Source organism: Strix uralensis, chromosome 7 (genome assembly GCF_047716275.1).
Source record: "Strix uralensis isolate ZFMK-TIS-50842 chromosome 7, bStrUra1, whole genome shotgun sequence".
In the NCBI taxonomy this organism is placed as follows: Eukaryota; Metazoa; Chordata; class Aves; order Strigiformes; family Strigidae; genus Strix; species Strix uralensis.
In genome coordinates this window covers 20,003,561-20,020,189 of record NC_133978.1, presented here as the reverse complement: position 1 = coordinate 20,020,189, position 16,629 = coordinate 20,003,561, and the positions used below count along the sequence as shown (strand labels likewise).

The 16,629-nt window shown below is 47.8% G+C and overlaps 1 protein-coding gene across 4 annotated transcripts in view; it reads right to left on the bottom strand.

The window, feature by feature from the left end:
• The window catches only part of LOC141945892 (uncharacterized), a 32,539-nt gene extending 19,995 nt beyond the window's left edge, over nt 1-12,544 (bottom strand). The window contains exons 1-2 of one of the 4 annotated variants that reach the window (XM_074874744.1): nt 12,332-12,544; nt 1,382-2,232 (exon numbers count right to left, since the gene is read on the bottom strand). In XM_074874744.1, the coding sequence (XP_074730845.1) occupies nt 1,382-2,232; nt 12,332-12,380 (900 nt within the window). In that variant the 5' untranslated portion in view covers nt 12,381-12,544. Of the gene's footprint in view, nt 1-1,381; nt 2,236-12,069; nt 12,178-12,331 lie in introns of those variants that run through there. The other 3 variants (XM_074874741.1, XM_074874743.1, XM_074874742.1) reach the window with 3 other exon arrangements.
• Between the last annotated feature and the right edge of the window lie 4,085 nt (nt 12,545-16,629).

The window sequence follows — 16,629 nt, the reverse complement described above, 5'->3', positions numbered from 1 at the left end:
GGAGTGCGACAGAGAATTTAGGTAACTTTATAAAAAGTCTCCTTGTATTCAAACGCTCCTGCTCCAGTCCTTGGCTCCTCTCCTGTCAGGTCATTGTCTGTTTGGGAACCGTACAAAACAGACATCTGTCTTCTGCTGTGTGTGAGACAGCTCTGGAGAGGAAGAGGTTGCTCAGTTGGATTGTGTGTTGCTTGTACTGCCTCGATATGCAATGTTAACAGAGATGAGCCATCTCTGACCTTCCTCGCAGCACGGGAGGGCTTGGCATGCTGGAGAGGAAGGCCATCGCCTGACAGTTCAGGGCCCAGGCAGAGAGGTCATGGTGAAGTTATATACACAGCACTTGTCACTTGGCTTCCTCCCACCCATCTCCCATTCCAATTCATCACTATTACTGCAATGAACGCCCTGAAAAGAAATCCCCGTTATGCACTGCTTGATATTTTTGGTGTGTCTGTGTGACCTTCACCTAGCCTGCTCCCTCCTTTCCTTTTGCTCATGGGGCTTTTTGGTCTGTCTCTCTATGAAGAATCAGCTCCTCAGATCTTCCCATCACTGGTTCATGGAAGTCACTGCAGTGGGCAGGCAAGGCAGCAATCTGTCTGTGTGTTGGCAGCATGGGGCTTCAGGCAAAGCACTGGGGTGAGTGCTTGCAAACATCCACTATGGGAGAAGGTGCACAGAAAGGCTTTTTATTCTCCTGTCAGTCGCACAGTGTACCCAGCAAGGGGGAGAGTAGGACAAGGTGCTGAAAATATTATGTCTTTGCAGTTTGGTCAGTCTCAGAACACAGGAGTTTCCATCACAGCTGCGCTGGAAGGTTAAAATGGGATCTCCAGCTCAGCAAAGATTTGAATTTGTGCCCTAGTCCCCTGCTCACTCATTATTCGAGAGATCTGGCTCAAGAGGACAGGACAGACCTGGCCAGGAATGAGCTACCCCTTAGACAAGTTATTTCCAAACTTCAGCATCCCTACAGCAGTCCAGCTGTTCCCAGAAACAGGAATAACCTGACCTTGAAAAATAAACTATGTTCTGATCCCCATCCCATGTATCAGAGGACAATGACTAACTTCATAATCTTAATTTAAGACCAGAATCAAATCCACCCTCTAATCTAGGGCTTTTTGAAACATCAGATCTCCATAAGCCATCAGTCATCCTTACCCAGACCCAATATATGTGAATTACTTCAGAATTTCACTGCTGTGAAAAGAGCTCTTAAAAATCAATTGCCAAGATTTGCTGCTTACAACAGCTTCAGGGGAGATTTTCTAACTCACTCAGATAAGTCCCAGTTCATGACAGAGGCTAGGACTTGAAGCCTGACTGAGGTATTTGGACAGGCCTAGCTGTAAGATTCAGTTTAGGTGTTTCTTACCTCACTCAGTCTACAGCATTCATCCATGTATTCATCCAGACTGTCACTTGTGGGGTACTTCTTCAGCTGATGTTCATGGATCTGAAGGTCTTGCATGCTGCCAAAGTTCTCTGGGAAATTGTCAGCAATTGTCTTTGGCTCTTCTATGGGAACTGGGGTGGGAAGAGTGCTTTCCCTGGGAAGATCCATCTCTGGGGTAGGTTCCTTTTCCAGAGATTGCCTTTCGCTTTGGTCAAAATGTTCATCAGGACTTTCTTCCTGAGGGCCACTGAAGTCTTCAAGGGAAGCTGTAGGACCCTGCACAGCATCTGCCTCCTGGCTAGAGTACTCAGCTTGCTTTTCACTCTCTGGATCTTGGTGGCTGACTTTTCTGGCATGCTCTTTACATGTTTTCATTATCAGATGGTCAATTTCTGGAGAAGAAGAGGTGCTAAGCACACCCGAGTCACAAAATGAGTCTCTGCTGTGAAGCACAAAGCTCTTCTCTGAACCCGTTGGTGTTGATGGAGAATTAGCCCCGCTTGGCAATTCAACCCCCGAGTCCTCGGATTCAAATTTGGAGAATCTGTGAAGTCGGCACTTGGACTCGAAGGCGCTGAGGTCAGGCAGTGTGGCTACATAGTCTGTGCTTGCCGGGGTATCTGCATAGTCTGGATCTGCTGGTGCAGCTGCTGCATTCGGATTTCCCTGGCAGTCCAGTGGGAGGCTGGCGCCGGGGAGATGGGACTCTTCTGTGCAGGCTATGTCAGCTGGAGCCTCAGGGATTAACCCTGGGTTTTGAATTCCTTCATTGCTCAGTATCTTCATATGTGTTAACACGACTTTGTCTTCAGCAGGTGGGCTCTTCTTACCTGCTTAAAAGAAAACAAGTAGAAGGTCACAAGAGGCTACAAAATTCAAGTGTCTGGTGCATCCCCTGAGGGATGTGAAATGTAAAGCTGTCTATAGTAATGTGGCAGAGGGGGACAGACCTAATTTTTCTTGAGCTGTATGAAGCTTTCTTGTAGGCTTTGCTACAACAGAAGTGTTGTGTTTCATAGCCCCGGAGTCCTTCAAGGGGAGTCATAAATGCACACAGAGTTCTGATTTAGTAGATAGGTAGAAAACAACACATGTAGCCAGATAACTTAGTGATTGCTTGCATACAGATGCAGAGAAGTACATATTCTTTCAGCATGATAGACATTAATTTAAGGTTAAAATATTTCTTCTGATTAAACGTATTCTGAACCAGCAAACAAAAGAGTAAAACGAAATCTGTCTTTCCACAGGCTTAAGTGAATTTTGGGTTGCAACAAGCAATTTGCAAACTGTTTGGTATTCTCTGCAGTATTCTCTGCACACATACAGGTGACGAAAACCAAGTACTGATAGGAAAAGCAAACGAGGCACTGTAGATCTTTTTCACTCCCTGTATGGTTTTAGCTATGAAGTAATTGCTTTAAATGAACTCTTACCTTCTTTTTAAAGAGAAAGGAGATGGGGGCATCTTTGTTCATGAGCATTTTGCACATGGACAAAGACAACTTGTTTTAAATCACAATTATTTCACACGGTAATGTGGTAGAACAGTCTCTAGATGAAAGGCTGATCTACAGGAGTTGCAATATTTGCCCCCAGGTTTTCTTACTGTTTTTCTGAATCTAATATTTCACAGTGCAGACTTCTGGTTCACACTGGTATGAAAGCCAGTGTGAAAGCTCTGCATCCACCCTTTAACTAACTGCAAATCTCAGCTCCAAATCCATCTGTTCGTGGATTTGGAACCAGGAATTGCTGCAGTACAAAACTTTAGTTTCTCTGGTATGTTTTCCCTTATTAGTGCCTGACCCAGAGCACCTCAGAGGGCTACAATGCATACACTTTTCAGCATATCTTACTTCCTACTTAATTTCCTTTCATTCCTCTCTCCTACTTCCTTCCTTTTTGCCTGAAATCAAACCAGCAGCTGCTTCACAAACTCACTCCCAGTAATGTAATTATCCCTAAGTAGGCAGGGAAGCCTGGGACCCCCCCGCCAGCAGTAGAGCTGGGAGAGCTCCACTGTGCAGCCCTACTTTCACAGTAACCCAGAAAACTCCTGTTTCAGAAATAACCTGTTTTCCAGCCTTCCCTCCTCCAGCTTGCTTTGTGCAATGTCCACAGACAAGGGAGACTTTTACTTATTAAGGCCAAGCTAGCTATTACATGGATCATTTTCTACTTTATTTAAGTACCTTCTATTTGATCTTGAGATTTTCTTGGGATACCACCAAAACATGCCCTTTACTGTTCATAGGCAGCCACAGATTTAATATTTTACACTGGATTTTCATAAAGGGCTGTCAGTGATAAATAATCCCATTTGATGGGCTTTTTGTGGCACTGGGGCACATAGTGCTTTTAACCCCTTATAGAAGACCTTGCTTATCATATACAGAATTGCACCCGCCTCCCTTGGCAGGATTCACAGGCACCTCTCCACCATAAAGAGCCACATTTGTGACAGTCAGTGCCAGCCCATCAGCAACGCAACACCAGTACACTGCTGTGGTGGGGGACAGGCGAAAGGCACTGCCCACAGAAATGCCACAGGAAAGCTCATCAGGAGCTGACTGTGCTGGGCTGGGTAACAGCCCTTCCACTCCTGGGATGAACGTGATGAACTCTGAACAGAGGACAAGGAATAGGGAGCTTGGTTTGCAGCTTCACGCACAGCAAAACGCCACCTGTAAGAGGGAGCTTGGTGCCAGGTCTTGGAAGGAGGTGCAGCTGAGTTGTTACTGATTTGGAGTGAAGAGGATCTACCTGCTCAGCTGCAAACACCTCTTGGCAGCGAGAGGCAGAGCTGTATCTGCATGAAAAATGAAAGGCTAACAGGCTTTTCTGATGACATCACCACCCCACATGGCACAACAAAACCACCGAGAATCAGGAGGAGAGCAGTTGTGTTGCTGCACTTTCATTTTAAGAATAAATCATACACCTGTCACTCTTGCCAGAAATTACTATATGCAATAGTAGTTCCTTCCCACAGACTCTGAATGCCTTCAGTTATTAATCATGCCATGCTTTCCTTTGACTGGAGATTCTCTCACTGTCTTTCAGTATGCCCCTTTTTTTCTTGCTTAACCGGTTTCATGCTGGCCTACACAAATATTTCTTTGTCTGAAATCAGGAAGCAGCATATTAAAATGAAGTCTTGCTACTTGCAGAAGGAGATGTCAGAAACTTTAATTTGTATTTTCTATGACTACAGAAGCTACAATATCTACCAGAAAGTTTGGCTGGGGCAGAAAAAAATAAATGAGATGAAATCTCTGACCCTCTGTGTGAGTGTCCCCTCGATGCCAACAACTCCAATGCTGAGAAAGTTCTGCACTCTGGACAATACAATCCTTTGCTCTCTCCTTCCTGTGGTCACTAGCAACATTGCATGGTTTCACAACAATTTCTTGTTTATCTGTTGTAGGCTCCAAACCATCAGCACTGGCAGGTCCTGGTAACCACAATGTTTGAGCATTTCTGATTTATCCTCCCAACCCCTTGCAATGATGCAAAGGATGGCAGGATTTTGCAACACACGGGCACCTCATCCTCATTCATTCAATGATACTTTCCCATAGTCAATGAGGTCATCTGTGCTGCAGCAGAGAGATCTCCCATGATTAAGGCAGTGACCTGAAACTCAAGTTTTTCTTGCTGTACCTCACTGACAGAACAGTCTCTTCTTCCTCTCTGTTAACTGGGTTATGGAATCTAAACCATGGGGCTTCCAACAAGCAGATTGTTTCTGCTACAGATCTTGAAAGAGGCATTACTAAAACACTCAGCTCTTTCAAGCATATTGCCAACAAACACCAGAATGGTGCAATTAAAGCTCATCTGTGCAATTACAAAAAAAAAAAAAAAAAAAGTGAGCCAGACCCTCAGCTGCTACAAATTAGCTTGTTACCAGGGCGCCTAACAGAACTGTGTCAGCTAATTCTGGTTGTAGGACTTGGCCTCTAAGTGCTTTGTACAACAATGCCAGGGGCCCAGAGCAAAGCAGGGAAGATGGACTGCTGCCTGGTGCTGGAGGGAGTGTGCTGGAGGGGTACAGTTACAATGCTGTGTGGAGGCTTCTGAAAGGAGGTGTGAAGAACTTCAGAGAGCTGAGCAGCAGCATTAAAGTTGGTAAGATGTATTTACTTGTGCTGGAGGCTGGCCAGGTTTGACACTGCTGCTCCTGGGAAATCAGCCAAGATTTTTTTGTTGTTGTTTTTTGTTTCCTTTCCCCTGGACTGGTTTTCCACACCCCTTCTGGGGTGGGGGTAAGGTACTGAAAGATGCTGCTTTCAGGCAGCTGTCTGGGACACTGGTATGGCAGTAGGGGTGAGAATGGAGTTGTGTGTGCACGCTTAGGAATCAGTATAGCTTTCTGCAGCATCTTCAGCAAGGTGTGCCCACACTAAACATTGTCTCAGGTTAACTTGTGCTACTTGCCTAGTAGCCCTCTCGAAGGCTCTGTAATCATGCTAGAGATAAACAGGGTTCCCTGGGTGGTAATATAAGCCTGTAATTGATGGTGACTGATTACATGTAATCTTGGGCAAGTTGCTGGACTTCCTGTACCTGTACAGTTGGAGAATGAGACTGCTTCCCATCTCACAGAGAGGTGATAACTAGCTAATATCTGAAGGTAATTAGTAGGGAGTGAAAGGAATTGATGTGTCCCAGCTAAGTCTATAGAACTTTGTTTTGCTTCATTTCCAAATTGCTTTCTAGGATACTTCTCTGTTGGCAGTTAGCAAAGGCTAGCAGAGAAAAATCCTTCAAAGGTGAATACCCTCCTACCAGTTCCTGTCCCAAGACTTTCCTTTCCTTGGAGTTTTAAGCCCAAGCATATTTTTCCTGTTGCACAATAACTAGCAGTTGCCAGGGCACAGCCTAGTGCATTAATACAGAGATTTCTGACCTGAGGAAGGAGGGTTGATATCTAAATGTGAAATTGCTTTCAAGCAGTTTCTTTATCCCAGGTAAGTTGCATGCAAGAGATGCACTCAAACAACTGCCCAGGCAAAACTCCCAGGCACTCCTGGCCCAATTCCTGCAAAAGCTCCCACCTTTCTAGTAAACCAAGCCAAAGTCTGTATTCAAATCCCCTTGCTCCAAAGCACTGAAATCCAGGTCCAGTTTCTTCTTTTCTGCATCTATGCTTGTTGGCTCAAAGCCGTGTTTCACTGGCAATTCCTTCAGTGCAAGCCCTGCTACATCCCTGGGAGGGGTCCTTGGTCTCTGATGCACTAACTCAGGTATCATAGCACATGGTTTTCTGACGCATATGGCTAATGGAAGTACTGGTGGTGGGAAGAGGCCAGGCTGGCAGTGGGATGAGTGCTGCTAGTGGCAGCAGAGAGCTATACTGCTGCCCTGTGCTGCTCTCCTCCCTTCTAGTCTGTGCCCGCCCGTCTTCTCAAAATGTTCATCTTGATTTGTAGGCTCCTTGGCATGAGGAGAATCTCTGTTAAACATGTGTACAGTGACTGGCACAACTGGAGCCAGAGTTTTGCTTGTCTCCATCTGCCGTTGGGTTACAAAGGATAGCAGCATTAGAGCCATGGCAGCCCTCTGCTTCTGCCCAGAGCTGCTTCAAGGTTCATGTGCACAGTGAACCCATCCACAGTGAGTGGTGCTGGCGGGGTATGCAGGGTTGCAGTCCCAGGGAGAGGCACAACGTGAGCAGTCCAGAGATGCTCATAGTGGCGCCTATTCCTCTCCCCACTCCTGTTTATCACAAGACATGCAACACCCTCTAGGCTTAAGTCCATAAGGCCAGTACTTTCCAACTGTAGTGTGCCACAGGAACAGAGCACCAGAAATAAAGGGCATCGCCAGTGACTTGTGTTGCTGGAATAGCAGGGATTTTGCACAGCTGCCCTGTGAAGGAAGACCAAAGTCAAACCCCATCATTCCTACTAGTCTGCTTAGTCCTGAGCATAGGAGCAAGATGCATGTGCGAAGCCCCAGAAGAGGTTTTTCAGCATCCCATTGAGAACCCACACAACCTGCCTAGTAACTCCTCTCTAGCTCCAGCTGTGCCAAGGATTAATTCCTGTGCCATGCAGCACAGGTTCTGCCATGGGGCTGTGGCCTCTAAGTAACTAAGAGATGATCATCAGCTTTTGAAGAATCATTATGCAGCAGTGACTAGTGAGCTGGAGTCAGTCATGACCTAGAAATGAAAGGCTGCCTCTCCCATTCAGTCCTTGCATTCCCTCATTTTCCTTCCTTCTTTTACAAAAAAGCCTCCCTTTAGTCCTGTCGCTGTGACACATTCTCTAACACAGCTGGCAGTGCAGCTCAGGTGGTATTTCCTTTTCACTGGGAAGAGGAGATTTTTTTTCCTCACCAATGATGGAGTCTCAGTTTCCCAGCATTTAAGAGAAAAGGGGTCACTTCCTTTCTGAAACAATAGGCATTTTTTGCTGCTGACTCTTCCCCCATATGTGCTGAGGGGTGGTGCTGAGTGGTGGGACTACACCTCCTCCTCAGCACTAGCCCACCAGCTGGCCCCCACGCAGAGCATGCAGGATCTGTGTTACCTTCCCAGTTGTGCAATGGCTGTCCCTTGCATAGTCCTGTGAACACAGGGAGTCATTGCATGGACAGGACCCCAATATTTAGAAGAATTGGATTATTCTTATACTGCCAAAAAACCCCAAACAAAACAACCCAACAAACAAACAACCCCCATCCAAAAAAACCCTGCAACCATTACCAATTGACCCTCTGGGAGGGAAATCTTATTTCCGCAGAGCTTTGCCATGGATTTCCATGGGGTGAGGATCTCCCCACTTCCTGTTGCTTTACAGGCCTGTTGAAGACCTGATCCCAGTCCTGGCAATGACAGGAGTGCTGCTTGGCACCAAGTTTCTGCAGATAATCTGCTTTCCCAACACCTTTCAAGCAAAGCTAGTTTGTGAGCATGCTACTGTAACCTTGGGCTGCCCAATCTGAGCAAGGGCATCTCCTAAACGATTAGGACAATCATGAGCCCAAGAATTTCTAAGAGGAGTTTATGGAAAAGTTTTGTGTCTTCAGTGCACCAATTACAACCTCTGTCTACAACAGCAGAAACTTCAAAGGCTTGAAAATCACTGTCATAGAAACGTTTTGGGTTTTTTACTGGAATTGTGACTGAAAAGTTCATGTTTGCAGAGGAATACACTCCCAGGTGGTAACTGAATATTTGCACAATAGACCCAATTCTCAAAATTTCAATTTATCCAACTGGGGAACTGAAATGCATGTGGATTTCATGGGAGTATATATATTTGCTTGAAATGTTGAATGCAAAGGAATAATTATGACAAAGCTGAGATCTTGGACAGTCCTTGAACAAAAAGCGCAAAGTTCTTGGATCATTTGGCTCCAAGGTGCTCTCCAGCCTCACTGTTAGTTAAGTGTGTGAAGTTCCTCTGGATGATTGTTTGGTAATATGTGACCAGAAATGTATAGTTTCCCCCATAGCTGCAGCTGGTAATGATAAATCCATATAAAACAGATGCTGAGAGAAAGATAACAGGGTTCAAGGACTCTGACTGAAGAGGCATTCATTGCTTTAATATGTATGTTTTAGAAGAGGAGGAGATAATTATAGCTCTTTTCAGTCATTTGAGGAGGAATGAGAGGGAGATTGATTGTTTACTGATGGATATAGTTGGGTGAACTGAAGAGGAAATGGATTTCCAAGTAGAGAGGCCACTTGACATTTTTACAGCTTGCTTCTATTCATTCCAAGTGACCTGTGAAGTTTTTGAAACAGAGTGACAGGTCTGATAGATTAGTGACCTCTGGCAGAATGTCCTGGGGTATAGCAGGTCCCCACAGACCACCTGGTTTATCAGTTACTTGTGTAGGCTGGCAGTCACCAGTTTTTAGACCAACACCTGACCTTGCGCATAGCACCAGCTGAAGAGCCTCTCCCACTCGTTACTGCATTTACCCTGCAACTTATTTCTCTGGATATACAGCCCAGTGGAAAAGCCAGGCCAAGGATAGTTTTGGTGCACAAGGATCTGTGCCCAAGTCCTCTCTACTCTGCAACATAACCACTCCTGGGGTCGGGACAGGCTCAGCTCCCACAGTCACCTGGGGCGCTTATTTGTGAGACTTTATCAGGGAGATGACAGCTCTCACTAAAGACCTGCAAATCCTTCTCCTTGGAAATTCCTGTGCGCTCCTTCAGGAGAAAGGTTCAAAACCTTAAATAAAGGAAATGGTGCTTTCACAAGTAGCCCCATATAATGGCAAAAGATTATTTGGCACACAGCTTGCTAATGTGTCTGAGCAGAAAATGAAAATGATGGAAACAAATATACCACACTTTGGCAAAAACTGTCTAACTTAGGAGATCTTTCCTTGCACATCTGATTTTCAGGCTGCCTCATATTGCAAAGGAGTATTCAGCCAGAAATGAACTAGGAGACAGGAGGCCCTTTGCAAGGATGGAACTTGCCCCCCAGGGACGACAGGTATGTAGTAATTCAGGTTTTATTGCCTATAATAAGCTTGGATAAACAACTGTTCAATAGCCCCACAGACCAAAGCCATTAAGACCCCAGTGCTTCAACTGAAGCCAAAGTGAATCATATCGGAAAGGTCACTGTTAACCCATTCTTCATGTGCAGTCATTGCTGTCCCTAGGCAAAACCTTAAAGAGCTGCTTCTACTCTAACAAGGTAGCAGTGGGCAGGTGCCCACATATTCTTCAGTATGTCTGAAATCTTTTATGGTTGCAATAAGAGTGGTGACAACTTTTGGGTTTGTTGTTCTTGCTGGGGCCACACAAGGACCTTGATGAGATGACGAGGAGGAGGTGGTCATGCAGAGCTCTAGCTGTAGTAAACTGAACTTGCTGATAAAAGAGGTCCTGCCACCCTGATACTTCTGTTCTAACAGCCCCCCCAAGGAAGGGGAAAATCCAGCCTATACGCCTGTTATTGAGCTGCCACTGTTTTAAAAAAAAAAAAAAAAAATTGTTTGGTTTATATTGTCTATCTTAAGCTGCATTTGGAAATGCAACTTTAAAGTCCCTGCCACAAAGCTTGCAAGAAACCGCATATTCTTGGCTCTTTTTGAGCAGAGATGGAGTCCAAACCAGAACACGTAATATTTGATGCCTCTTTTCAGCTGAGGTGATTAGGGAGCACTGTCCCTGTTTCTTATTTGGAGAAATTCTAGCTGAATCTCTTTTTTTGGTTCCTCAGTGCTCTGTGTGATCAGTCTGTTCCTGCACCAAACCTTCTACCTACCCCTGTGACAATACTGCTGTGTCTGGGTGATGAGGGGCACTTCCACGTGGAAGAGCAAGCTTCCTTTACATAGCTTGGGGGAATCAAGTTCATGGTCAAATTACATCCAGGGGGAAAAAAGAAGAAAAAAAAAAAAAGGGGGGGGGGCAAAAAAAATCCCAACGGTTTCCACCATATTGTAAAATAGCATCTCTTCAAACACTCTCCACGCCTTGTGGTGATGCTGGAGTGCTCTTGCAGCAGCGCTGCTCTAGAGCCCTTTGTGTCACTGGGTAAAAATGCAGTCTCCAGACCAAAGCCAGGCAGAGCAATGTGCTTCAGCAGCCCTTGCTAGAAGTTACCTGCTAGAGCACCTCGGAAAGGCTCAAGCTCACACTGAGCTCCGAGTAGCTGCCCCAGAGCAGGAGAGCTGGGAAGCACAGGCCCAGTGGCCGGTGCCTGAGCAGGTGCCCACGAACGTGGCAGCTCAGGTGACTCCGCAGGAGCTGCCCGCACTGCAGCGGTCCAAGGAGGCAGGAGGAGTTCAGCATCCAGATGGGAAGCCAGGACCCCAGCAGGCATAACCACTCCAACACAGTGTTTTGCAACATCTTTACCGTTCTGCTGTTGCACAGTGCACTACGCTTAGACTCTGGCAAACCCTGTCTGTAGCCACCTCCCTGCCAGGCAAACCAACCCAGTGCAGTAATGTTAATAGCAACAGAAACTGCAGATTTCATTTACAGCTGGCGCAAGCCAAGCTGAAGGGTAAACTCGGATGCTAAGAGGGGATTCTGCTGCCTGGGGTTTGTGCGATCTCAAAGCCTGTAGCACTGGCTAAGGAATAAAACATACCAGACGCATTCTGCCTGAAAAAGGCAGTCTGAGACCGCATCATTTGTTTTGACAACAGACTTACAAAGTTACAAGTGATCTGCTGCAGGACCGCAGCTGCCTTCTCTGCCTGGGCCACCTCATCTGCACAGAACAGGAGGGAGCAAATAAAACCTCTCAAATTCGGGGTAATCCCTGTTGGATGGGGATGTGCCAGCCTAGAAAGCGATCCGATATCCGTTGCCCGGCGCAGTGACGGGCTGAGGGCAGACCCGATCCGCCCCACGTTAGTGCCAAACCCGAGCGATGTCGGCGGGAGGTGTGCCGCTCGGCTGCCACCCGCCACCCCCCCCCGTTTCACCCGTCCTGCTCCCACCGCGGGCACTTCGCTCTCCTTCACGCACAGACCGCTCGGGCTCACCGCGCTCCCGCCCCTCCTGCTGTTCTCTCCCAAGCCTTTCCACGCTTTACCGATGCAAAATACACCCGTTTTAAGAGGAAAACAAGTCGGTTCCTAAAGCGCGCTCCTTCCCTGCGCCAGCCCCGGGGCAGGAGCTGACCGGCCGCAGGCTCAAGCGAGGGGGCTCGCTGCAGCCTTACCTGCGTGCGGGCAGAGGCAGCCGGAGAGCAGGGAGCGCAGCATGGGGCGGAGCGGCGCGGAGCGGTGCGGAGCGGAGCGGGCAGCCCGGCCGGCGGGGCCCGGGAGCGGGGCGGGCCGGGCTGGGCTTGCCCTAAGTACCGTCTGCGCGGCCGCCGAGGGGAAGGAAGGGGGTGGCGGAGGAGCGGGTTTGGGGAGGTGTGGCGGCAGCCGCCGGCTGGCTCCGAGCGGGCCGGGGCAGCCCCGGGGGGGCGGCGGACTCACCTCTCCTCCAGGGCGCTCCCAGGGTGAAGCTCCGGTGCCAGCTGAACATCCCGGCAGCAGCCGCCCTCAGGGGCGGGCGGGGGACGGGGACGGGGGTGTCATCGCTGCCGGCCCTCCCCGGGCTGCTGCGCGTCCCCCCGGCGGGCGAGCGGGGCCGTGGCCCGGGCTAGGGCATGGCAGGGCAGCGGGCAGCGCTGCCGTCGCGGAGGCTGCGGAGCGCCGAGCGGGCGCCCGGCCAGCAGTGACTTATAAAGGGAGCAGCCCAGAGGAATGCATCTCCTTTGGCTGATAAGCCGAGATGACTGGAGGGGTTTGAACTACCTTTGCAACCCCCGGAGGAGAGAGGGGGGAGCAAGGAAAAAAGGGACGGGAAAGAAGAAAAAGAAAAATATTTCAGCACTTGCATAATGTCAATAAACAACCCCCTCTCAAGTGGCAGAAAAGGGAAGGCTGGAATGTCTTGGGTGGGGAGGAGAGAGAGTGGAGTGGGTTTGGTGGGTTTTTTTCTTTCCAGTTTTTTTTCTTTCTCTATTTAAATCTCATCTTATGTGTTCGTAATGCAAAACTCTGCCTTGGTTGTAGCTGGGGCTGCAGGCTATGGGTAAGAGGGGTGAGGGGGAAGTGGCAGGACTTTCCCGAATGCAAGCTCCCAAGGGCAGGTTTGTGGTGTCACCCCACTGGAGTGAACTCCAAAAGTGCAGGACAGGCATGAAGAGCTCTGGCATGCCCTGGCCACGGCTGCACTCTCCGGAGTGCTGCCTTGGGAAACGTGGGAGACATTATTCCTAGACTAGGTTTAAGCAATACAAGCTCCCTACAACCAACAACCCCGTAACTTGTGGGGGGTCTCTGCTTGCTAAGAGAGCACCAGTCCCTGCATTACTCTCCCATCCAAACTTCTGCCAACTTGAGCACTGTCAGGAGAAAATGTGCTGTCCCACCAGTTAAACCAGCCTAACTCTGTGGACTTCAGCTATCCACAGGGTCAGCAGCCCCAAGACCACAGAGAGCCAGTGGGTGCTACAGCCCTGCTACAAATGCCGTGAGAAAGTCAGGCGGGAGAGGAGCTGCCAGGAGAGATCCAGTCCAGCTGTCCCCTCGCTCTGCTCCCCCAGGTGACAGTCCTCCTGCAACAAAGACAACGAACCTGATACCAACTGAAGTGAATTGACATTTTGCTGTAGCGGTCACTGGAGTTTGCTGATTGACACCAGCCACAATTTAAAGACAGGGTGTTTAATTGGCCCCTTTTCCCCACCACATTGCTCTTGTATTTAGTTATTATTTTATTGCTCCCAAACTCATGTCATCCAACAGAAGGCATCCTTCCTCCCCAGGCTGGCAGATTCATTATACTGCTCCCCCCTCGCCTCCCACTGCAGTGGGACAGAGTGTTTGTGGGCTGCACCCAATTTCCTTGCAGTGCTCCAGGCACTCATCATGCACCTAGCGCCTGCTCCTGTTGTTCTAGGAACGCCAAAGAGGGTTGTGTCCAGGGCTGGTGAGAAGCAAAGCCATAAATTCCCTTGGCGAAGGAAGTCCCTATTTCTTTCACTGTGGCAGTCCCAGACTGGAGCGCTGTGCACCGCTGTGGTTATTGCTGTGTGCTTGTTGCGCAATGTGCTGCCATGTTCTACCCATGCTACCAGCTGCAGTGGGCAGACTTAAATTATTAGAGCAGCAGAAGGGCAATTTACAGGTGCCTTAGCATGAATTCAGTAGCACTGTTAGCAGCCAGAGGAATTCTGGGGACACAGTATTACCCTCTCACCTTCAGTTCTGCTGCCCATATACCATTGCACACTCCTTTCTTTCTGCCATTAAGCCCCATTGGTTTGGACACTGCTGGACACACTTCTATACTACCCAGAGGCTTGGTTTTTTTAAATAAATAGTTTAGAGAAGGAAAGAATCTACTGTGCTGATGCCTGTATATAGCTGCAAACTCAAAGTGCTCTGATCTAATTTGTAGTGAGCAAAATGCTTGATGCTGTCAGAAAATTAGGTTCCTAAGGAGAATCTCAAGCAGACCATTTCTAAGCTCAGTTTACTTCCTCGTGTTCAACAAATTCTTGGGGCCAACAGAAATGACTGTGTTACCAAAATATAATAAATAACTCAGTTACAGTAAGCTTTCTGAAGAAAAATAAAACATCCCCTGGAATGTGCACAAGCCAAGTGCTCCAGCCCTGGGCTAGGGCAAATGGGGAATGAAAATGGCTGGCAATCAGCGCAAGATTTTAATGCTCTAGGTACTCTCACAAGAGGGTGTGTTTGTGTGTACGAAACTGATAATTAATATTGGAAGTGCCCTGTGTTGACACAATACAGGACAGTGTTCAGAGGCTAAAGGGCCTCACAAAGCTATTGTTAGGTATTGTACGTAGTTATTTTTGTCTACACTTGAAAAGTTTTAGTAGCATAACTGTGTTTTATGTATTTTTTCAACTCGGGTTTATTGGCTATATTGGCATCAAAATGTTTTACACCTGAATAGCTTGGCACTGGATCAGGAAAAAGCTATAGCATGCTTAGAACTTTTATTACAGTGTAAATGAATCTACCTGAAGGGAGATTTTACCATTTTGTGGTTGTATTATTAAAGGCAGTGAAACCTTCCACAGGGTGGACACCACCTATTCCAGCCCTCATCAAAAACAGCCCACAAGCAAGAAACAAAAGTGGTAACTGGTTTTGGTGTCTAAACTTGAAGAAAATGCAGAAAAGGGAAATTGATAGTTAATGTGCTTTTGTCTAAGTCTTGTGAACACCCTTGACATGGGAAAAGTCATATCCCCTCTGTACAGAAATACATTGAGTGCAGTTGCTGCTGTAGTCCAGCAAGAAAGGAAGGATTCTTCTATCCTGCAGTTTTGTCTCTTGTCTGGCAGCAAGAGTATTGCCAGGTCTCACCATTTAATTGGGAGTTTTGAGACAGGCTGACTCCTTTTCCTTAAAGTCTGGCCTGTTACTGAGAGGACCGTGGGGTGCCAGGGATGAGTTGTAGGTTGCTGTGCTGGGGGCAGAGCAGAAGGATGGGGAGGTATCAGCCGGGCAGGGAAACGGACCTGTCTTAGTCATGGGGACAGCCTGGTCTGAGGACTGGGGCCACATTACCAGGTGCCCCATGAGGACACAGTGGTTTTTGACACTCAGTATATCTGCCCTTTCCCCACAGCTGCCAGTGCTCATGCCGGGGTTCCTTCCCATTCACCTGTGTGCTGAGAGTGTGGGATGGGTTCTCCAAACTGCACCAGGCAGGAAATTCCCTCTCAAGCTGCAGAGGATGTAACAGGAAGAGGAAAAACCTCTTAGTCAGCATCAACTTCATTTCTGATGGATTCCTCAATTTCCTCAACCATAAGAAAACTCTCCACCCAAAGCAGTCCCCAAGTGTGGAAAGCTGTTGTGTCTCCAGATCCCCCAGGCATACAGCTGCATCCTATCTTTCTTGTCACCTTTGTGAGACTTGGAGCTGGTGGGAAGCAACTTCAGAGCAGAGGGCACTTCCCTACTGTGGAGAAGCCAGGCACGAGCTCGCAGGGAGCTGCTCAGCCTTTGCACCAAGGAGAGTGGGTGAGGGTGCGTGGCAAGGTCTGTTTATAGTCCAATTCCCAAGTTAGGCACCTGGAAAGCATTTAGTGGTGACTCCTAAAACTATGCAGGCCATTGTGCTGTTCCTCCATGCCCCAGTTACTACTGTGCACTACAGGGGTTGAAATCACCCCCAAATCTTCCATAAAAGTGATTGCTACAGTGTCTATTGGGATGCTCTGCAGTTGCAAAGAAGGCTGCCTTTCAGATGTGAGCCTTGATTTCCCCAAAAGTCAAATTACGCAGTAGCAGGGCAGAGCCCTGAGCATGTGCAGCTCTGCATGGGTGAGCTGTCCTGGCTGGGACAGGTGTTCCTCTGTTGTTTGGCTTTAGGCAAGTCGCCTGTGCGAATAACTTCATCTCCTTCTGCCGCAGCTTGTCTGGCAGAACAGGATTTTTGTAAGTAGTTTCAAGACCCATCTTCTCTAAGTTGTGCAGCCCCCAAATCACAGGATTTCTCATGCATGTAAAAGGCCTCTCCACCTGGTGTGAAGTATCTGTAGTGACGAAAACCACATTCCAGTATCATTGTCATTGTGGTTTTCACACTGAAGCACACAATGAAATAACTGTCAACCTTTCATCATATGTATAAATTAGACCTAATTTTCCATCCCATTCTCTGACCCCTTCATTAAAGGCTGGATCTGGACAGGTTGCTCAACTACCTTCTGGTTTGGTTTGTACACCTGCAATGCAATCAC